The sequence below is a fragment of the Leuresthes tenuis genome, unplaced genomic scaffold, assembly GCF_036924035.1.
Source record: "Leuresthes tenuis unplaced genomic scaffold, fLeuTen1.0.hap1 SCAF_12, whole genome shotgun sequence".
Lineage (NCBI taxonomy): Eukaryota > Metazoa > Chordata > Actinopteri > Atheriniformes > Atherinopsidae > Leuresthes > Leuresthes tenuis.
Genome location: NW_027325366.1, coordinates 32734445 through 32756954, shown reverse-complemented (window position 1 = coordinate 32756954; position 22510 = coordinate 32734445). Strand labels below are relative to the sequence as shown.

General features: G+C 49.4%; 1 protein-coding gene across 1 annotated transcript; it reads right to left on the bottom strand.

Annotated features, from left to right (window-relative positions):
* Positions 1–3278: 3278 nt before the first annotated feature.
* rif1 (replication timing regulatory factor 1) lies at positions 3279–21897 on the bottom strand. Its single transcript, XM_072397538.1, has 37 exons — positions 21692–21897; positions 21247–21294; positions 19782–19917; positions 19622–19700; positions 19445–19541; positions 19238–19368; positions 18792–18886; positions 17196–17385; positions 17000–17092; positions 16778–16916; positions 16536–16687; positions 14864–14984; positions 14611–14790; positions 14356–14466; positions 14133–14195; positions 13293–13396; positions 13047–13133; positions 11054–11127; positions 10796–10976; positions 10610–10717; positions 10383–10532; positions 10197–10296; positions 9830–10119; positions 9551–9753; positions 9372–9465; positions 9169–9297; positions 8543–8685; positions 8379–8468; positions 8246–8300; positions 5694–8163; positions 5212–5399; positions 4994–5122; positions 4831–4917; positions 4511–4626; positions 4280–4430; positions 4088–4208; positions 3279–4006 (listed from the first exon to the last, which is right to left on the bottom strand). Exons 3-37 carry the CDS (start codon positions 19895–19897, stop codon positions 3732–3734), a joined length of 6912 nt encoding a protein of 2303 aa, XP_072253639.1. The 5' UTR covers positions 19898–19917; positions 21247–21294; positions 21692–21897; the 3' UTR covers positions 3279–3731.
* Between the last annotated feature and the right edge of the window lie 613 nt (positions 21898–22510).

Sequence of the window (22510 nt, the reverse complement as noted above, 5' to 3'; positions counted from 1 at the left end):
CCTCCTGCAACAACAGGAACAGCTCATCAAACACCAGAAGTCTTTAATTATACCCCTCTGTCTTCGACTATTCATCGGGAATTACTTTGTGGAAAATATACGGCAGCGCTTTCAGAGATTAGCTGTCATTTTTTTTAGCTAATTGTGACTTTGGCTGCAGTTTTCAACCCGATCAGTAGATGTCGCCACTAAGAATTACTCCGCAGGACAGGCATTGATGTACAAATAATATTATCATACTAACAAACAACTCAATATAATGTCAACAACAATAGAATAAAACCTGAAATCTCCAAACTTCTCATTCTTAAACAGTTGAGCAGATAGAAAATTAGTAATAATTCCAACATATGTTGTGTTTCATGAGTTGGAAACACAGAAAAACACTGTTCATGCGATCATAAATAAGGAAGAAAGCATCTTTATTTCGACTTATTTACAGCAGCTCTGACCGTCCAAATTAGGGCTAAATGTTAATGTTTAATAAACTTCTTCAAATGACAGATTAAAGGAGTTCTCTTTAGGTTATGAAATTTCATTATTATTTTAAAATCTTGACAGCATCAGAGATATTTGATCATCTGTAGCATCTGCTCTGTTTTATATTTATATTTCCAAAGAAAAAACCTTCCTGACTTTTAATGTTTTTTTATATTTCACAGTCTGGAAAATTGGTCATAATCCAAAATAGCGATAAAAATATTTACAAATGGCTAAATTAAGACATTTATATGATGATAAATGACATTAAAATTAAGCATCATATTAAATTATGCAAAATTAGGAGACATGTAAAAAGTAAAAATGGAAATAAATAGAAGAAAATGCAAAAAGGAAATTAAAGAGAAGTAAATACATCAAATAAAATTCACAAAAATTAAGACCATTTACGGTGAAATCGAAGAAAAATAAAGAAATAAATAATTTGGAGGGAATAAATAGATGAATATGATGTAAAGGAAACTAAAAATAAATTAAATATATTCCAATCAAAATAAATAGAATCTAAATGTAAATAAATAGAAACATTAACAAAAGCTTAAATTAATGCAGATTAAAAAGCAGAAAACACATTTTATACGATTGTGTTTGTAGAACTGTAGTTAATTAGCATTTATTATCATATAAACTTCATTTATAGATTTTTGTATTTTGGCAGTTTCAGTGCACCATACCACAGAACTTAAAATCAGCCAAATATGGCAACTTTGAATGTCGATTTAACAGCTAACGTGCACGTGCACGTGCTGAAGAACAGGTCAAATTACAGGCATCTATGCTGGTTTCCTCACTGAAAATGAAGCGGTTTAAAACAGGTTAAAATGAAGTTTTTATGCCATAAAAGCCAGAGTTTGGCAGCTGTTGCACCGGTTTATAGCCTGAATGAATCCGTTTGCATCCGATGTGCAACGTTAGCTGGTGTTAAACGTGCTAAATGCAGTCACTACTGTACCACTGTTGGCTGGAAGTTTGCAGCTGGAAGCAGAAATCTGTTTGGCTGATGAAGACATTTGAGTTCTTCAGACAGATTTACAGCTTTCAGTCACACTTAAATAAATTAAGCTGCTGTAGCTTTAATTCTTGGGTCTTTGCAGGGAAACAAACCCACGAGTGTCCTGATCAAAGTTCAGGATGCATCCTGCTGCATCTCGTGTGAAAAGTTGCTCACATGAGGCAGATTATCATCATCAGTCATCAACAAACATTAAAAACTCAGTTTATAATGTGAAGAAGCAGCTGAACACGAACCCAAATGAGCAGAATAACACAATTCTTCCCCTGAAATGTCGATAAAATGCAGCTGTGAGGGAAACAGCTGGACTCTGGAGGAGATCTGCACCTAAAAAGAGACATTTTCACAGGCAGAGAGGAGCGTCTTACCTCGGTGGCGTTTCCTCTGGAAGTCCTGCAGAGCTGGAGCAGATTCTGCTGGGCTTGCACGCCGAGTCCGACTCATCTCCATAAAGTGTGGAAACGCTGGCAGCGCTCAGCAGGAATAATCACTTAATTACTTAAACACTGGGCCAAAGAGGAGCTCCGTCAGAGGATGGAGGAGGATGGAGCCGGTGCCATCATCTTGGATTATATCAGCGTTTCAGGTTCTGGCAGCAAAATGTCTCCATAAGCTGCTGCTTATAGAGACAAAAAAAGCTTCATTTTCTCTGCTGACCTCGTTTCTTCGCTTTACTTCAGCAGCGGTTTGGGTGGAGTTAGGAGGTGCATCCATCTTTTATTTCATCCAGCTACAGTAACTGAGCTTTTTAAAAAAAATAAAATTAAAAAAAATAAAAAAAAATCACCAAACTTCATAAAATAATTACTTTTACATCCAACAATGAGTACGGAAGCCCAGAGATGCCAAAAAACACCAAAACAAAAAGTGAGGCTAATTTTTCTGCCACTTTTCCTTTTTTTTTTTTGCCTTTCACAGAACTATGGAAGCCCGAGAGGCAAAGAAAAAGAAAATCTAATATAAACCTTCAAGGTGAAGAAAATAAATAATTAATCAATTTCCTAAAACTTTTCTCCTCACTTAAAGACAGAAAATGGATGAGCAGAATTTTTTTTCTTTCCAAATTGCAAATTATTTTGTTTGTTTGATTTTTAAAATATGGAAGCCCGGAGGCAAAAAATAAAAATAAAAAAATCTTGACATCCTTTGACATTTTTTAAACTTTGCCCTGAAAAACAAAGAACAATTTTGCCTCTTTTCTTCTTGTTTGTTTCCATTATACTCGTTTCTGCTACCAGAGGGAGTCTAACTGAACCATCTGACAGACTTCAGCGTAAAACCATTTAACCGTGATGGAAACAGATGGAACTAAATGTCATGAAATTCAACTTTTCTGCAGCCATGAGCCATCCTGACATTTTCCATCAAGGAAAAGAACCACAAGAGTTTCAGTATTTATGTTTCAGAACTGCAGGCCTGCATCAACTCTTCTTCTATTAAATCAAACTGAAGACTTTTCTGTTCACCTCTGAGTTTAATCAATAACCTTTACTGCACTTCACTCTCACCAAGTTCTAATTCTTCCATGTTCTCTGTGCATCTCCAAGTTAAAGCAGAACCAGACGAGGTTCCTGAGGGGAACACGGAGGTCCAGAAGGAGCATCAACCTTCAAAGTAATCAACATGAAGAGTTAAACGCAGATTTAAAGCCTAATAGGAAGGTTTGAGATGTTAAATTCACACCAGCAGGAAGAAAATAAACCAGAAAAACTAACATTCAAGTGAAAAACTGAAGTTTCAGGAGCCTGAAAGTCAAATAAATAAAAAAAAAGTGGCTTTAAGTGTTGTCAGTTCCATCTTTTATTAAAGTATTTAAAACCACATAAAGATCGTGGGCTGCAGTCGGTTTGAAGACGATAAAAGTCCAATAAGACGTTTAGGTGAGTAAAAGGTGTAGAAACTAAGAAATACTACAAAATATACAAGAGCAGAGGTGTAAACCGCCTGAAAAGAGGCACATGAGGGAGTCCGTATGTACAGAGAAGGCGAGGACGGCGAGTCGCTCCTTCGTGGCACGTAAGAAAATACAATTCATGTTGCGACTACAGTTTAAAACGTGCGTTTTGAGGCGGCTGCGCTTCTTTCATCGTTTCTTAAAATCATAAAATGGAAGCAGCGGCTCGAACTAAAAATGGAAGAAAACGAGCTGCTGAAAATCATTAAAAACGAGGCCAAAAAGCTGAAGAAAATCCAGTTCAGATCAGCGGAGTGCGTCCGGTTAGTGTTTGCCGCCGCCGCAGAGACGCGCCTGCAGCTCGACCACGAGGCGCCTCATCACGCCTCCCAGCTGCTCGTGCATCGCCACCAGCTGCTGCGGCGTGCAGCGGCCCAGCTCCAGCGGCGTCACGCTGCAGCTCAGCGCCTCCACCGCCGCCGGCAGCGGCGCTTCCTCGGGTCTCTGCTCGCCCTCGGGTCCGTCGGGGGTCTGAGCCGCCGTGGCGTCCTGCTCCGGTCTCACGTCTGCAGAACTCGGCTCGTCGACCAGCTCCGTGGCTGCAAACAGGAACGGGTTCGAACACGTCAGGGAAAGTTTGTCATTTATCGGACGCAGCTTCAGTTCAACGGATTACACACCGAGGGTCTCTGCTGAGCTCCTCTCCTCCTCCTCCGGGTTTTCAGGCGCTCCGGCGTCCTCCGAGGTCATCATCTCCGTCTCGTCGAAGCTCTTCAGCTCGTCCACTCCTCGCCCTTTGCGCTGCAGGACCACAGATCAGCCGTTAAACACAAACTTTGACCAGTTTCCTCACCATCTGAGCCTTGACAAACCTGCTGCTCGTAGATCTTAAGAGCCTTCTTGACGTTTGAGATCTTCGGAGAGCGAATGGGCAGCGTCTTGATCTCACCGGGAGTCAGAGCGCTGAGGTCGCCGACCGTCTTCACGTTTCTGGCACGAATCAGCTGCCCGAAGCCTCGAGACCTGCGGGGAGACAACCGATGAGCCGAAGTGCCACTCGGGCCCTCGTTCAAACCTCTTCCTTCCAGATGTGCTGTTCTCACCACATGGTGGAGGATATCTGAGGCAGCACCGCCTCCACAGGTGCAGAGCAGCCAACCAGGGCGGGGAAGATGCAGTCTCTGGACACGGCTCGAGGCTCCTGGCTCATTTCAGAAATCTGGGAAAAACTAAAAGTTAAAAACTGCTCCAGACACATGAACCAAACTGAAAGCCACATTTCCAGAAAAGCGTTTGCCTGTTAACTTAAGAAAGTATCGATGGTCGAGGATCCAGTTGAGCCCGAGCCTCAGAGACTGGTTGTTGTTGCTGAAATCAGCCCCAATAAAAGGAACCATGGTTCTCTAACCCAAAAACAACATACCAGACACTTCTTGGAGCTTTTGAAAACCGGGCTGTTCAGGTTTCTGGGGCTCAGGATCGGTAAACCCTTCGTTGGAGTCGTGACCAGCTGGAACAAAAACAGAAGACCATCAGAAAGCCTGTCAGGATCACCTGAAGTACGGCGCCGCTGGTTCCGTGCATACCTTCGGCTGCGGGATGCTGCTGCCTTTAGACCTTCTGGGGGAGCTGGTTCTGACGGCCGGACTGCGGCGATCGATGTCGTCTGCGGTCTCTTGCTGTTGGATTGGATTGGCGAAAGACACACGCCGAGACTGCAGAGTTAAACAAAATAAAGTTACGGGCAAACAAAAAGGGTCGAGTCCGTGTTGGGGAACAGAATCCGGCTGCGTTCGGTACGTACTTTGACCAGAGGCGAGATGGTCTCCACCTCCAGTGGCCTCTTCTGGCCCTTCTTGAGGATGCTGGTGGAGGGTGAAGCTGAGGGAGACCAAGTTCCCCTGGTTCGTCCATCGCTGGGGCTTTGTCCAACATCTGGTCCTGTAACAGACTCCTGGTCCTTCCGCTTGACTGGAGACTCCTGGATGGTTTGTTCCGAGGACCCTGGGGTGCTGCACGCATCGGTCAGGGCAGTCTCCGAGGACCCTGGGGTGCTGCAGGCATCGGTCAGGGCAGCCTCCGAGGACCCTGGGGTGCTGCAGGCATCGGTCAGGGCAGCCTCCGAGGACCCTGGGGTGCTGCAGGCATCGGTCAGGGCAGCCTCCGAGGACCCTGGGGTGCTGCAGGCATCGGTCAGGGCAGCCTCCGAGGACCCTGGGGTGCTGCAGGCATCGGTCAGGGCAGCCTCCGAGGACCCTGGGGTGCTGCAGGCATCGGTCAGGGCAGCCTCCGAGGACCCTGGGGTGCTGCAGGCATCGGTCAGGGCAGCCTCTGAATGTTCACCAACGGCAGCCTCGATCACCTCGGCTTTACGGTGTAAAGGTGCGGCGTCTTCCTCGGCCTCCGTCAACTGAGTTGAGGCAGATAGTTTCTCCATCGCGTTTTGCGGATGCGCCTCTTGAGCAGCATCCTCTGCTGGAGCCACAGGAAGTTCTCTTTGGTCTGAATCAGACTCCAGCGCTGGTTCTTCTGGATCCACATCCCAGACTCCCGATACTTCCGCAGCCGAATCCTCCAACGCCGCTGGGACTTGGACCGTCTCTGATGTCTCGTCAGGATGATCCTGGTCCTGAACCGGATCGCTTACAGATTTGAGCATTTCCACGTCTTGTGAGGAAACAACCTCATCGTTTATTTTAGAGTCTCTCGGCTCGGTGTTTAGCGGTGCCTCGCTGCCCTGCTTGGTGTCATCGGCCTCGGATTCCTTTAGAGCCTCAGAGGTTTCGACAGCCTCAGAGGTTTCGGCAGCCTCCGTCTCCATTGGCAGCTCCTCTTTACTTTGCTCTTGGATGTTTCCGGTAACCTGCGGCGAGTCCTTCATACCTTGTGTTTCCGATGGCTCCTTTACACCTAAACTCTGAATATCAGCCCCTGGAGAAGCGTCGGCCTTTCCCACATCGCCACTGGGTTTGGATTCGAGGGTAAGAGGACTCTGCAGAGACACTCGAGGCTTCCTTCCTCTTCTTTTGGGAACAACAGAACTCACTTGGACTTCAGAAGATTCGGACTCAGAGGACTCCACAGCGGCTGCCAATGCTGGGGAGGATCTTCGCCTGGAGTATCTGCCCCTACCTTGGGAGGACTCAGATCCAGAAACATCTAGAGACTGGGAACTGTCAGGGGTTGATCCAGAACTGGACTTTGACAGCTTGCTCCTTCTGGTCCTGCCTCCAGCCTCTTCCTGACTGGTGATCGGTGCTGAAGACTGAGACCTTCTCCGCACTCCTACAGAATCCGTATTTTCACCTCTTTCTTCGGACTCTGCTGCCTCAGATAAAGTCTTGCTTCGCCTGGATCTACGTTTGGATGAAGGTCTGGTCTGAGAGTCCTCTTGGCTGAGCTGTTCATCCATAGTTTCTGTGGCGTTGCATTTCTCTTCGACCGTCTCCTCGCTCTCCGACTTCTTTATTGTTCCATCCTTGGACTCAACAGGTGGAGAAGCTGTGATGGTCTGAGGATCTGCTTTTTGTTGGGGTAGGACATCAGTTTGAGATGAAGATATGACCATTTCCTCCTCTTGTTTCGGCTCCTCTGTCTCGTCTTCAGCTTCTTTGGACTTGCTCTCTGTTTTAGGGGATGGCGTGATGATCTGGGAGTCCGTGTTTGGTTCATCACCATCCTTGGCAGTTTGGCTGGACGCCTCTTTGTCCGTCTCCAGCGGCCCTTTGCGTGGCCGGCCGCGCTTCCTCTGCAGCTGGCTTTCATTGTCTGACTGTGTGTCTGATTTAATGTCAGTTTGGCTGGACTCCAGCTCGCCGGTGCTCCTCCTTTTGCGGTCGGGTTTATCGAGGAAGTCCTCCGAGCTGCTGTACAGTTTGATCTTCTTGCGCGTTCGACCCTGAGAGTTCGTTTGGCTCGACTCACTCGAGTCTCTGCTCGACCTCGATCGTAGTCTGTCTCGGCCGCTGCCCTCAGCAGGCTGCTTACTCCTCGTGTTCGGCCTGCCTTCAGGCGTCTTTGGAGAGTAGATTTTGGGATCTTCTTCAGAACGCCTTCGTTTGGACTGGGTAAATTTTGCTTCCCGTTCATCGGGGTCTTCTCCAGGGAGCTGTGGTCTGACTCTTTGGCGCCCGGACCGTCTGGGTTCATCTGGAGACGCCTGGGACTGAGAATCCTCCAGTCCTGGTTCAGACTCCTCTTCCTGGCTCGATTCCTCCTCAGCCTGGGTGTCGGGGATCACGTCTTCATCCTCCGTCGAGTCGTTCTGCAGCCTCTCAATCAGCCTGACAGGCTCGCTTTTCGCCCTGGACTCTGGCGGCCTTCGAGGGGACTCTGGGGCTTTCCCCATCTGAGTGGAGTCCTGAGAGTTTGGACCTGTGGTGGGCTGAGAGGCCTCAGCGGAGGAGGACTTACTGGTGGAGGGCTTTACAAGCGGACCCGTAAACGAGGACACACTGCTCGGGCTGGCTGGTTTTCCCTCAGCGTACTTCTCCAGAGTGATGAATGACTGGCGCCGACTGTTGGGTTTCTGGGGAGTCCCTGAAACCAAATCTGAAGAGGCGGATATGTTTGGGCTCGTGTCGTCTTTGGACTCCATATCTTCTGCCACGTCAGTCTGAGCATCATCCTGCACAGGAACATCTGCAGAATCTGGGGCGACCTCCTCCTCCTGAAGGTTTTCAGCCGTCTTCTCTACATCTTTAGGGCTGGCGAAGTCTTGAGTCTCTTTTGTTAGAACTTCATCACTCTGAGGAACCTGAGAAACCAAATACAAGTTACTAAATGCATTTGTAAGAACTTAATCTTTCTGGCGTTAGTTCAGGTTCGAGTTTCATCACCTCGCCCGGAGCCTCTTTGGTAGCATCCTCGGCCGGTTCAGCTGGCACTTTGTCCCTGTGGTGACAGGGTTTGTTATTCGGTGTTTTAAACCACAGATGGAGGACTTTCTGAGATGCTGAGGGCTGAACTTACAGAGTGTCGTCTTGGCTTTGTGTGAACTGGCTGAACGCCGTCGTGTCCAGAGAAGCATCGAGGTTGTTGTACATGGCAGGAATGTCAACCCTGTGGGAGCCACAGAAAACTCAGACGAAGGCGTCGACGACCGAATTAACACCCGAACAAAGAGGAAGTCTGACCTTTTGGTTTTTTTCACCTCCTTCTGGTGCTCCGTCAGAACCCGCTCCTTCGTCTCAGGAGGGATGAAGACGAAGTCGATGGAGGCCTCTTCCTCCAGGAAGTTCCTACGGGGAGGTTTGGGAGAACCAAAGTCCAGCTTCGTCTGGGGTGAGAAAGCAAATTAATTTTAGATTACGGCAGCTTCAGGCCTCCATAGGACACCATTATTATCCCTTCACATGTAAATGGAAGTTTCATTGCATCCAGGTGAAAAAGCTGTGATGTTATATTCCACAAAAACTGTTTCAGATAAACAAAACATTACATTATCAGTGTCACACTGCTCATCATCATCCTCCCGTCACCAGAAAAGCTGCAGCTGCAAGGAATTATGTGACAGAATGAGCTCGTTTCTCTCATAAAGGCGTTTCCTGAAGGAGATTAAGGAAGCATCAGAGCTCCTTTCCTCGGTTTGAGGCTTTGGCAGCAAATTTTGCATGATGCATGTCAGTTGATTAAAAGAATTCCCAGAATTGAACCCTGAGGAACTCCACGCTACTGCTTGGATGCATCATTTTACTGTTGGAAGGTCTGTTGAACCGGACCGTACCACTAAAGCAACACTGCTACGAAGCCCGACACTTACAGAAACCGGTTTGGGGCTCTTTGTGGAGCTCCTGTCCTTCTCGGCGGCCTTCTCCATCAGCGAGTCTCTTTTCCCGGCAGAGGTCACGGGCATCCCGCTGAGCTTCGTCTCCAGCTGCGAACTCTCGCTCTGAAAACAAAGACGGCTGAAAACAGCTGGAAGCAAAACACGAAGGTGGGAGCAGGACGTTTATGGCAACTCACCGAATACGGCTCGCTCAGCTCGTCGGGAACGCTGACCGCCTCAAAGCCGGGAAGGATGATGGGAGTCTTCTGCTTCACCTGGCTGAGGATCGGCCTGCGTGGAGCACACAGAAACACCTGAATGAAGCTGAAATATTCTCTCACAGCAGCCTACAACGCTCAAACTTCCAGATTTTCACCTGATCTCCTCGGGGTACGTCAGGCCGGCGGCGTTGGCGAAGGTGGCGTTCCAGAACTGCGTGACCGTCGCCCGCAGGTTCTTCTTCTTGTGAGGAAACGCCACACAGAGCAGAGGCGACAGCAGAGCCAGCAGCTCGTCGTCGAAGGCCAGGCTGGAGCGCGTCTGCAGGCAGCCGAGAACGTCGCCGAGGAGCTTCTCAAGCTGCAGGACGACAGAAACCGTTTAAAACGCCGCACACAAACCTGGAAAAGCTGCGCACCTGCCAGTGAAAACCGACCTTCCCCAGCAGCTGTGAGCTGAAGCCAGCCGTCTCGCCGGCTGCTTGTTTGTAGAACAGCGTCAGAGGCTGAATCAGAGCGGTCAGAGCCTCCCGCACGGCGTTGCTCAGGACGACGTTGGCGAAGAGAGCCGACAGGATGGAGACCAGGGCGCAGCCCGTCGCCTCGCAGGGAGCCTCCGGGGCGTCCAGGTAGACCTCCAGACACTGAACCAGCAGGGACTGGAACGTGGTCAGGTTGCCCAGGGCTTTGTTCCGCTTCCGGGTCCAGTTCACCGGAGTGTGAGGAGCTGGAAGGAAGGATTTTAAAAAGGTGAATAATCGACAGACACTGAGGAGAAGGACGGTCAGGAGTTTCAGTTCTTACACTTCAGCTTCTGTTGGAAGTGAGGCGTGTACGGAGAGAAGTCCACGCACTCCACCATCACCTGCAGGACGCTGGAGACGGCGTTCAGCGTTGAAGGAGCCTTTGGGATCGGACGGATACTTAAATGCATCTTCTGCCACGTTAAAAGGTTCAAATTAAACTAAACTTTTCGTTAGCAGTTCTCACCGCCAGCGCCTCTCTGTCCAACGCCGCCGCCATCTTCGCACAGAGCTCCTCGCAGCAGATGTTCTCCTCGGCCGTGACCACCAGAGCGGAGCAGCGAGCGAACACCTTGTACAGCTTGGACCAGGATGACATCATCGCCTTCTGGGCCGCCTGAACGAGACACAGCGATCAGAACCAGCAGAGCGACAACACGGTGAAGCTGAAGGGCTCCATGAGCACAAACCGACCTGCGGGAGCGGCGAGCCGCGCAGCAGGTGCGTAACGGGGAACATCAAGGCGCAATGCATGGCGCTGAAGTTGTGCTCCAGAGCGTCACCTTGGTTCACCTCATTGGTCTGTAAGAAACATCAAATGTGTTGAAAGTGACGGAAAACTGAGAATTAAAGGCGTCGAACAAAGAAATCCTCGTGCACCTGTGTGATGGTGTCAGTGAGCGGTCCGACCACCGCGCTCCACATCCTCCACAGCTGCTCCTTGTTCTGCAGAGACCCGGCGCTGTGGCCGACGGCGCCCAGAACCGCCTCCGCGAACGCCAGAGGGGAGGCGGGGCCCGACAGGCCGCAGCCGACCAGCGTCTGGAGGCAGCGAAAGAACCTGCAGAAACACGAGGTCGTTCCGGTTAAAAACCACAGAACCACAGAGTGGAGCAGCTTCTCAGTGAAATGACCCACCTCTCGTCCTCGATGAAGGCCGGCAGCATGCTGCTGTTGAAGAGCAGCAGGATGAGGAACAGAGCCGGCGTTCCCTGAGGAAGCAAACAAAGTTTAACCCTTTAGGACCGCCATCAAACATCCGCCAACGCCACCAGCTGAGCTGAGGAGTCGATGCTCGACCTTAGCAGCGAACACCATTTGGTCCTAAAGAGACTCCAGCTGAAACGATTCATCGAGCAACTCGATTAAAAAGAAAGCCTCGATGTAAACGATGCTTCGTTTAAGTCCCATTTATTACCGCCACACAACGTGCGCACGTTTGTAGAAGCGTGATCTGATGGAGGAAACAACGAGGAGCAAAAATCAGAGAAGTGTCTGAAGTTTGGGAGAAAGGACAGAAAATAACAAACTTATCCGATTAAATCGATGCAATAATCCAAACTCATCCGATTAATCGATGCAATAATCCACCAAATTTATCCGATTAATCGATGCAATAAACCAAACTCATCCGATTAATCGATGCAATAATCCACCAAACTCATCCGATTAATTCGATGCAATAATCCACCAAACTCATCCGATTAATTCGATGCAATAATCCACCAAACTCATCCGATTAATCGATGCAATAATCCACCAAACTCATCCGATTAATCGATGCAATAATCCACCAAACTCATCCGATTAAATCGATGCAATAATCCACCAAACTCATCCGATTAATCGATGCAATAATCCACCAAACTCATCCGATTAAATCGATGCAATAATCCACCAAACTCATCCGATTAATCGATGCAATAATCCACCAAACTCATCCGATTAATCGATGCAATAATCCAAACTCATCCGATTAATCGATGCAATAATCCACCAAATTTATCCAATTAATCGATGCAATAATCCACCAAACTCATCCGATTAAATCTATGCAATAATCCACCAAATTTATCCGATTAATCGATGCAATAATCCACCAAACTCATCCGATTAATCGATGCAATAATCCACCAAACTCATCCGATTAATTCGATGCAATAATCCACCAAACTCATCCGATTAATTCGATGCAATAATCCACCAAACTCATCCGATTAATCGATGCAATAATCCACCAAACTCATCGGATTAAATCGATGCAATAATCCACCAAACTCATCCGATTAATCGATGCAATAATCCACCAAACTCATCCGATTAAATCGATGCAATAATCCACCAAACTCATCCGATTAATCGATGCAATAATCCACCAAACTCATCCGATTAATCGATGCAATAATCCAAACTCATCCGATTAATCGATGCAATAATCCACCAAACTCATCCGATTAAATCGATGCAATAATCCACCAAATTTATCCAATTAATCGATGCAATAATCCACCAAACTCATCCGATTAAATCTATGCAATAATCCACCAAATTTATCCGATTAATCGATGCAATAATCCACCAAACTCATCCGATTAATCGATGCAATAATCCACCAAACTCATCCGATTAATCGATGCAATAATCCACCAAATTTATCCGATTAATCGATGCAATAACCAAACTTAACCTATCAGTCGATGGAATAATCGAGTACCTAAATGATCATTTGACCTAAAAACAGTCAAAATCACCAAAGTCTCTGGGGTGGTAGAAGAAGAAGAATAAATTATGTCCGACTGAAAGCTCTCAGATGCCTGAAGATGACGACAGCCGTGAGCTCAGTCCACCTCCTGATGTCCCGATCCAACTTCACGTCATAAAGTGCAGGTTTAGTCTCATTTTAACCTCAGAAACTCTGTTTAGACTCTTCCACACGAACGCAGGACTTTACTGGAGCCTGTGGACGCCACATGAAGCTCCTATTGGCTCAGAGAGCTGTCAATCAAAAGATAAGGCAGGCTAGGTTCTGACATCACCGAATCAAGAATATTTACATCTATGAGGGAATATGTGACCGGGATCATCAGCCCAAAGTTCAGCCACTTCAGAAACAGAAACAGGAAGCACTTACGTTCAGAACGTCCATCTTTCCCACTTGATATGAAGCCGAGCTGAGGACTCTCTGAGGGATACCCTTCACCGTGGCCTCAAATAGAACCTGAAGGGGAAGATTTACCGGGTTTTACCACAAAGACTTCAGGAAATGGTGACAAACGCATTACATTTACAGATAAATCTGAGAAAAATGAGTTCAAACTCCATTTTTACATTTGCAGTGAGAATTAATCTGAATCCAGGCAGGGAAACGGCAACCTACCAGAACTCTGTCTGCCGGCAGAGCCTCCGAGGTGACGATGCTCTGCAGGGCCTTCAGCATCAAGGTGAGCGCCTCACAGCCCTGACGGTCCTTCTTGCTGCCTGCTGAGCACAGATTACATCAGTCGGTCTGTCCTGAAGCGTCTCAAACTCACCTGAAGAGTCTCTGAAGGTGAAGGAAGGCTCATCATCGGGGGAAACACCCCTCAGAGTTTAGGGTCTTCACAGCAGCTCAGACCGCGAGGATCTGAGGCTTCAGACTTAAACTGATGACGAAATGAGAGAGGGTGAGGCGGGGGAGGAGGGTGGGGTTTCACTGGCCCTCCTCCCACATGACGGAGCCTCCACCCAATCAGGGTGCTGTATGTGGAGCTGCGAGGCGAACCCACAACTCAAAGAGCCGCCTATTGAGCAGCCGCCCACAGAAACTGAGCATGCAGCAGGGGCGCGTCCTGCAGCGGGAGAGCGTCCAGGAGAGCGTCCCCACGCCGCCGCGGCGGGAGGAGAGCGTCCAGGAGAGCGTCCCCACGCCGCCGCGGCAGGAGGAGAGCGTCCCCACGCCGCCGCGGCAGGAGGAGAGCGTCCCCACGCCGCCGCGGCAGGAGGAGAGCGTCCCCACGCCGCCGCGGCAGGAGGAGAGCGTCCCCACGCTGCCGCGGCAGGAGGAGAGCGTCCCCACGCCGCCGCGGCAGGAGGAGAGCGTCCCCACGCCGCCGCGGCAGGAGGAGAGCGTCCCCACGCCGCCGCCGCGGCAGGAGGAGAGCGTCCCCACGCCACCGCAGGAAAACGTGACCCAACTTTACCAGAACTCACAGCCAAACCGAACACGAGCAGAACTCACCGGATTCTATGGTTAAGCTGACAAAGCGGACCAGGTGCGTCCATAAGACGGCGAGCAGCGACTCTGCGGGACGGAAAGATGCAACAAAACCGCTGATTAATGCAGATTAATCAGAGTCATTGATTTCAGTTCAATAAGAATTTATTCAGCATTTCTCTGCAGTCTTACTGTAACCAAAGTACAACCAATGAGCCTCCAGCAGGGAGGAAGGTGGCGTTTTCACCTGGAGCGTCTTTTCCGACGCTGGTGAAGCCGTCTCTGACGTTGGAGACGAGCGCCGCGGCGTGTTTGGTGAACGATGACGAGCCAGAGAGCAGCGGGTGGTTCAGGGGCTCTGGGAACGACACGAGAACACGTGCAACAGGTCAGAAATGCACCGAGCAGAGCCAGGAAAGTGCTTCCTGGTTCATCTAAAAGCAGCAGAACAGGTTTAAATCGGCCACAGTATGGCGGAGCTTTCTGTGAGGCTCTGACCCACCCAGAACCAGGACCAGTTTGTTCTTCGCTGCAGCAGAAACGACCTCCGGACCCAGGAAGTAGTGCAGCAGCATCTCCAGCCCCAGCAGCTGGATGGAGGGGAAGGTGGAGGGCAGCTGCAGGCTGGAGTTCAGGCTCATCCGAGGGGTGCCGGCCGAGGTGTTGAAGCTGGAACTTCCTGCTGAGACAAACCAGACGGTCAGACAGCTGAAAGGAACCAGAGGGCGACGCTGATGGGGGAGGCGGAGGCCCACCGGACTTGGGTGTGCTCGGCGCCACGGCTCCGTTCTGAGTGACGGGTCGAGAAGGAGTGCCGGGCACGGAGGGGGAGGAGGAGTCGGACCCGATGGTGGACTGAAGCAGAGGGACAGAAACCTGCAGAGACGTTCAGTCCAAACAGAAAGAAAATCAGTTTAAGGCAGGGGGGTCAAACTCAAACACACAGGGGGTCAAAGTTCAACAAATTAACCTGTTAATATGGAACAAGTTTTGATTTAACAATGAATACTGAACCAGCAAGGCTTATAGAACTTTAAAGTCCAGGGGTGTGAAATTGCTAATGATAATAAAACATATCAATGGCATATTAAATTAAATTTAAATAAAAATGTAATGCCTCCTTTCTGTTTGCAGCCTTCTGAGGTAAATGTCAAAATTAGCTTCTTACACAGGCTAATAAATAAATGTGAAATGTGAAAATAAAATAACATAAACCTCTTTTCATCTCCTTTACTTTCTGGCTCCTTTGAGCTGTGTCCAGGTCCTTATATTTGTCCTGGTGTTTCGTTTCATAGTGTCTCTAATATTATATCCTTAGTTACCCCTTAGTTACCCCTTAGTTACCCCTTAGTTACCCCTTAGTTACCCCTTAGTTACCCCTTAGTTACCCCTTAGTTACCCCTTAGTTACCCCTTAGTTACCCCTTAGTTACCCCTTAGTTACCCCTTAGTTACCCCTTAGTTACCCCTTAGTTAGCTCCACAAACAAGACAAACAGGTCTGTCTTTTACATAAACAGATATTCTGTCTCCCACCTGTTCAGAAAAGTTCTATTTTCTGCCTTTCTTTTGGCCATTTTTTGGTAGGTAACAGTGACAGCTGTGGTTTGAGGTCTGGGGGAGAGGCGGGGGGCACAAGAAGACCGCTAGCATAGACGCTACTGACACAGAGGAGGCGGCGTATCTGCCTCTGTTCTAATTGACGCGCCAAAACAACAGCAGAGCATTATGGGATTTGTAGTATAAGCGGTGACTGCGGTGTTACGGCGCTGGGCAGGGCAGCCAACATGGTTAAACTGTTATAACAGCTTAATGCCAGCTGCTCATGAGACAAATGCGCGCGATAGCATACGTTTCCATTATTCTGAAGAGATCAACCGGGCCTTATGTGTCTAAAGCAGGCAGATTTCACCAGAACAAGCCAGAATCTCATATTTCAGACTGAATTATGATCATATAATGCCGTTTGTCTCTCTGTGTGGACGGGCAGCAGCTTGGCACCCATCAAAATGTCTTCAGAAATGTTCTCGGATTATTTGAAATTGCCCCACGGGCCAAATATAGTTACACTGCGGGCCAAATTTGGCCCGCGGGCCAGAGTTTGACACCTATGAGTTAAACGCTCCGATTCTGGCGTCAGTTTGTTCTCCAGAAACCGTGAGAAGAACCCGGTCTTCATCACTACCGACTCCGGCCACATTCAGACCGAACATCTTCCTCTTAGCTGGGAGGAAACTCTACAACATGACTGCCACCTAGTGGCAGTGAGCAGAACTGAGATCTGACTTTCAGCCCGTTTTATTCAGCCTGGTGGAGCTTAAAGTCTCAGCCAATCAGCACCAAGAGGAGCAGAGACTCCTTCAGGCCCGACTGAGGACGTTCTTTAACTCACGGATCATTTCTGAAGATAACGGGAGGCGTGACCTGACCTGGTCGAAGTTGGACGACAGGTTGGGCCCCAGCTGCACCACCAGGTACCACCACACCTCCACCTTGGTGAGCAGCAGCGCTTCCGTCCTGACGTGGATGGAGGTGAGCGGCTGCATCAGCAGCTTCACACGTTTGGCGCTGCACAGGATGTCTGCAAGAAATGCGTTTAAAAACTGAGAAACTGCTCCTGGGCAGCTGCAGCTGAGAGGTCAGAGGTCAGAGGTCACGGCTGCGGACTCACCTGGGTTGAGAGCGAAGTTGTCGATGAGGCTCTTCCAGGCGATGAAGGCGATCTTCTTGATGGTGGGAGACGAGCTGCGGAACCCGAGCTCCTCCAGATGCAGCAGGGAGTTGATGAAGGGGCCGCCTCTGTGCAGCAGCTGGGCGGGAAAGCGTGTTAGTCTGAAGCCTTCAAAACGCCGTTTTTCTTCTTCATGGACTGCATTAAAAGCACGTCTTTTACCTTCCCCAGCAGCTTCACAAACAGAGGCCACAGCTTCAGGACGTTCGTCTCATTCTTGGACATGAAAAGCTTCTGCAGCTCTGGGATCAGCTTCTGTGAGGCGAGCAGGTCACAGGTGATGACATCACAGCACTATTAAATCACCACGGAGACACAGTAAACCCCGTTTTTTACACATCTGGCCGCAGGCGCTTACCGATGACATCATCGGCTCCATGATGGCGGCCACCTCCATCTGTTTGGCCAGCAGCAGCGGCATTCCCATCTCCATGGCGGCGGCGGCCCGCAGACGCACCTTGGAGGCGGAGTGCACCACCAGCGGGACGATCAGCTTCGCCCACTGCACCGCCCGCTCGCCCATCTGGGTCGGTACCTGCTCCAGCATCCTGAAAACAGCCGGAACAAACAGAACCAGAATGATGGCTGAAGCTGAAGCCGCAGTTTGGTGATAAAAGACCACGAGAGGATGATCCCAACAGTCCCGTTTCAGGCTGGATCTGAACCAGCTGGATCCGAACCAGCCGTCGGGCTCGGCCATGTTTCAGCTCTGAGAAACTCTGGTGCTGCTCAGCAGGATGTTTGGATCAGGATGAAGCTTTGGAGGCATTTACTGGACCTGGAGCAGATCAGATGTTTCAGCTCAGAGTTCATCAGCAGCTAACTAGCGGTTAGCATGTAGCAGTGTAGCCTCTGAGTTTGGGTCCACACCTAGAGGAACCCCACACACACACACCTAGAGGAACCCCACACACACACACCTAGAGGAACCCCACACACACACACCTAGAGGAACCCCACACACACACACCTAGAGGAACCCCACACACACCTACCTAGAGGAACCACACACACACCTACCTAGAGGAACCACACACACCTGGAGGAACCACACACACCTGGAGGAACCACACACACCTGGAGGAACCACACACACCTGGAGGAACCACACACACCTGGAGGAACCACACACACACCTGGAGGAACCACACACACACCTGGAGGAACCACACACACCTAGAGGAACCACACACACCTAGAGGAACCACACACACACCTAGAGGAACCACACACACACACCTGGAGGAACCACACACACCTGGAGGAACCACACACACCTGGAGGAACCACACACACCTGGAGGAACCACACACACACCTGGAGGAACCACACACACACCTGGAGGAACCACACACACCTAGAGGAACCACACACACCTAGAGGAACCACACACACACACCTGGAGGAACCACACACACCTGGAGGAACCACACACACCTGGAGGAACCACACACACCTGGAGGAACCACACACACACACCTGGAGGAACCACACACACACACCTGGAGGAACCACACACACACACCTGGAGGAACCACACACACACACCTGGAGGAACCACACACACACCTGGAGGAACCACACACACACCTGGAGGAACCACACACACACCTAGAGGAACCACACACACACCTAGAGGAACCACACACACACCTAGAGGAACCACACACACACCTGGAGGAACCACACACACACCTGGAGGAACCACACACACCCGTCCCAAACATTATGGACCTGAACTGTGGATAAAAAGTGTTTTAATCTCTACATGGCGGCGCTGAGATGGAGGGAAAAGACTTATTAAAGACAAATTAAAGTCTGGAATGTGTCTTTAATCAAGTCTGAACTGTTTTATATAGAGTTGGGGGGGAGGGGGGGGGGTTCAGGTGTTTTCAGGAAACCCAACAAGCAGCGCCGTTTAGCTTCGGTCCAACACCTTCGGTCCAACATTTACCTGATGATGACGTTCAAAGCCTCGTGCTCCATCACCACCGACTGGATGTCCTCTCGGGTCCAAACGCTCTCCAGAGAGCTCAGCACCGCCGGCACCTGAGCAGCAGAACCACAGGGATCAGTACCGGCAGAACCACAGGGATCAGCACCGGCAGAACCACACGGATCAGCACCGGCAGAACCACACGGATCAGCACCGGCAGAACCACACGGATCAGCACCGGCAGAACCACACGGATCAGTACCGCAGGATCAGCACCGGCAGAACCACAGGGATCAGTACCGGCAGAACCACACGGATCAGTACCGGCAGAACCACACGGATCAGTACCGGCAGAACCACAGGGATCAGTACCGGCAGAACCACACGGATCAGTACCGGCAGAACCACACGGATCAGTACCGCAGCTTTCGCCCCAGTTTCCCCGACCCGCTGCTGATGCTCACCTTCTTGGAGACGACGTCTTGGTGGAAGCTCTGCTTGGAGATTACCCACAATGCTCTGGTGCAGGTGTTCTTGTCGGTGGACTTCGTCACCAGGGAGCAAAGCGCCGACAGAATGTCGGCCGCGAAGGTTTCTGCAAAAAGAGAAGCCGCCCGTTAATCCCAGCAGCTCAAATCTGACCGACGGACAGACGGACGGACGGCACCCACCGGAGACTCCGGACACAACGTGAGAGTGATAGACGCAGAAGCCCAGCGCCTGCAGGGCGGCTTGGCTCAGCTCCGCGTTCGGGCTGCTGATGTGGGCCTGAAAAACAGCAGAAGTTAAGGTGGAATTACAGCCTTTTCTTTTTTTTAAGGCGGATGAGTGAAGCCAAGGAGACTCACCAAGATGGCTTCCCCCAGGCGAGAAAAGTGCTTTTCAACCGCAGGGAGAAACTGGCGTCCTTCCTCTCCGCTCAGCCGGCTGCAAACAAAAGCAGAGGTCAGCTTCCAGAGGTGACCGCCGCCCCCAGGAGGAACCGGGCCGGACGGGCGGGGGACTTACTTGGCGATGGTGAGGTAGGCGTCCGTCTTCTCCGACTGTCCAGCAGCGCCGTCCTCCAGAGACTCCAACAGCGGGAGGAAGCTGGAGGTGCTGGGAGGCTCTGCCGTCGCCATCATTATTACTCGCCCCTCGAGGCCTTGAAGGGAGGAGAGGGAGGCAGGCGTTAGGTTCCTTCCTGGTTCTGAGACAAACCGGGGCGATGGTGAGCAGATTGTTCTGAAGCATCCTTCGTTACTCAGTCTGTGACCAGAGTAAGCTGCTGCTGCGACTCACCGACCATGAAAGGTTCAAACCGACCATGAAAGGTTCAAACCGACCATGAAAGGTTCAAACCGACCACACGGCACCGTTAAGGCGAGCAGCTGAACAGCCGGTGCCGCCGCCGCACCAGAACGGCGCCCTTAAAAAAGCCCGTTTGGTCACGAATGATCCCTGTTCTGAGCGGTTTATCCCAGCTGTCGATTTAAAAAAGCCAATCAGGATCGTTTCAACCGTCTCGCCATTTATTTTGCTTTAAGGTTTCCGTTGTGCCGTGTGAGCCTTCATGTGGAAACCATGGCAACACGCCGGGTTTCCCTCCTGGACCCGACCTCAGACAAGAGGAAGATGACGATGGAAGACTCCTTTTAATTCATTTGTAACGTTTTAAACTCTTTATTCCCTGTAATTATCATCATCAGCTCCGTATCTGATTAAAAATGTGCTCACGGGTCATAAAACGGGTTTAAACGGCGTGTTCTGGAGCACGCTTCATCCAAAGTTTCTGCTGCAACACGTTCAGGGAAGCTTTAAGATCAGTTCCAGGTGCAGGAGTGACGAGTCGTCTGCGTCAGGCTTTAATTACGGACACAAAGCTCCAGATAAACTAAATAAGAAGAATAAAACAAGTTCCAGAGTGTTCAGAAGGACGAAAACAGCCCGAAAGGCGGGAACATTAGTTAAAATGTGGCTGTAAATAAAAAGGAGAACATTCAGCTCTAAAAAGGCCTTTTTTTAAACATAATCTGTACTCAGAGCAGCTTTTCTGCCTGTGCAACATGACCCAGGTGTGTCACCTTGTTCAATGAAGGGAAACTAGTGTCTGGACCTGGTTGGTTCTGGTAATTATTATAATATTAAGACTTTTTTAAATAAAACAGGATGTCACACTGCTGTAAAACACTCATTTAGTTCCTCACAAACATCCTCCTGATGCACAGTGTCATTATGAAGGTCCCTGGATGGCTGGCTGTCTGGTTTTTAAGGCTCAAGGTAAAGCAGAACCGAACTGGGCCTGCTGGGTTCCTGACACCATTTATTCTCCTGCTTCATGCTCAAAAACCTTGTTTACTAATCAGTTTCCTGCTTTTTGATACGATCTACGATGACAGGAGTTTCTTTTCTCATTTTACAACATTCTTGTGCTTTATGTGGTGTTTCAGGGAGCCTTAAACATCTTTTATCCAGCTGAAAGAGGGAGACATACCTCAGAGAGACGCGGGTCCAGCTGCGGGGCCCTTCACCGGCTCCACAGCTGCAAACGACACAGAAAAATAGGTCAAAAGGACGAGTTGGAGAAGTAAACAGGTCTGAGTTGAAGCTTGTGGGACCCACAACAAGTGTGCCGGCGTCCTGCAGGAAGAAAAAAAGCACTCAAAGACACTTCTGTGTGGGTTCCGGGACCAGAACCTGCAGGCTCCTCCTGGAACGTGCGGGGAGAAGCGAGCGGCTAGCTAGCTGCCACAAGTTAGCCTCACTAGCAGGCTACATGTCGACTGCCCGGCTAACGAAGCCTTCAGTCGGGCTAACAGTCGGGTTGCCCGCAGAGAGGGGCTCACACAAACCGAGTTTTAAGACAAACTCACCGCGGACAGACAAACATTTACACCCGCCCGTGAACCGGCTGCACCGCTCCCACACTGACCGCTCACCTCCAAGTTGTCTGACGGGACAGAGAGCCACCATCCAAGCCGGACACACAAACACTTCACCGGCCTCTGAACTCCGCTTTTAATCGGCTGAAACTGTAAATACAGCCGCAAACTTTGCTGATTCCTGGTTCTTTCTTCAGCTGCGCCGCTCGTTGTGCGGATACCCCGCGAATTCTGCTGGCGCCAAACCACCACGCCGACGTACGAAATTACCTCTGACCTCATCACGTCACGCTCAGGACCGCCCACTTTACCTTATAAGGAGAAAAGCAACGGCCCACTACAAATTCTCCTGTCACTGGTACTAAAACTACTACAAATACTGTTTTTATGATAAAGTACAAACAATAAGTTCATGTTTAACACAACAGTTATTATAAAACACATTTATTTGATCAAAGCGTTAATAATAATACAAATTCTTATTAAAAATATCAAATATTTTGCAGAAAAAATATTATTGCAATTATTATTCCTGTAAATGTGATTAAAAGAAAAGACATCTGGCTGGGTTAAGTATTTACGTTGCCCTGAAATGCAAATATGATGTATATTAACAGATAAAATAAAGTATCTATTTAAAATGACGTTGATTCGGACTGAATCTACACTTCAGATGTGTAAAATAAAAGATGAACATCACAACTTAAACGAAGGCTCTGTTTTCCAACCCCAGATTTGTTTCAGTAACAGGTGAATCTGCCTAATGTAGGCGCAGATTACTCTGAACGTGGCCAAGCTGCCAAATATCTTCTACACAAAAGCATAAAATGAACAAAAATAATGATATTGATGATGTAATCAAACAGAATAGGTCCT

Excerpts from the sequence above, each read along its gene's own strand:
- rif1 (XM_072397538.1), bottom strand. The coding sequence starts at position 19,897 with ATGATGGCGACGGCAGAGCCTCCCAGCACCTCCAGCTTCCTCCCGCTG. Across the intron at positions 10,533-10,609 it reads GCGGCTCGCCGCTCCCGCAG|GCGGCCCAGAAGGCGATGAT; the intron begins GTCGGTTTGTGC and ends TGTCTCGTTCAG. Across the intron at positions 5,400-5,693 it reads CACCCCAGGGTCCTCGGAGG|AAACCATCCAGGAGTCTCCA; the intron begins CTGCCCTGACCG and ends GGTCCTCGGAAC.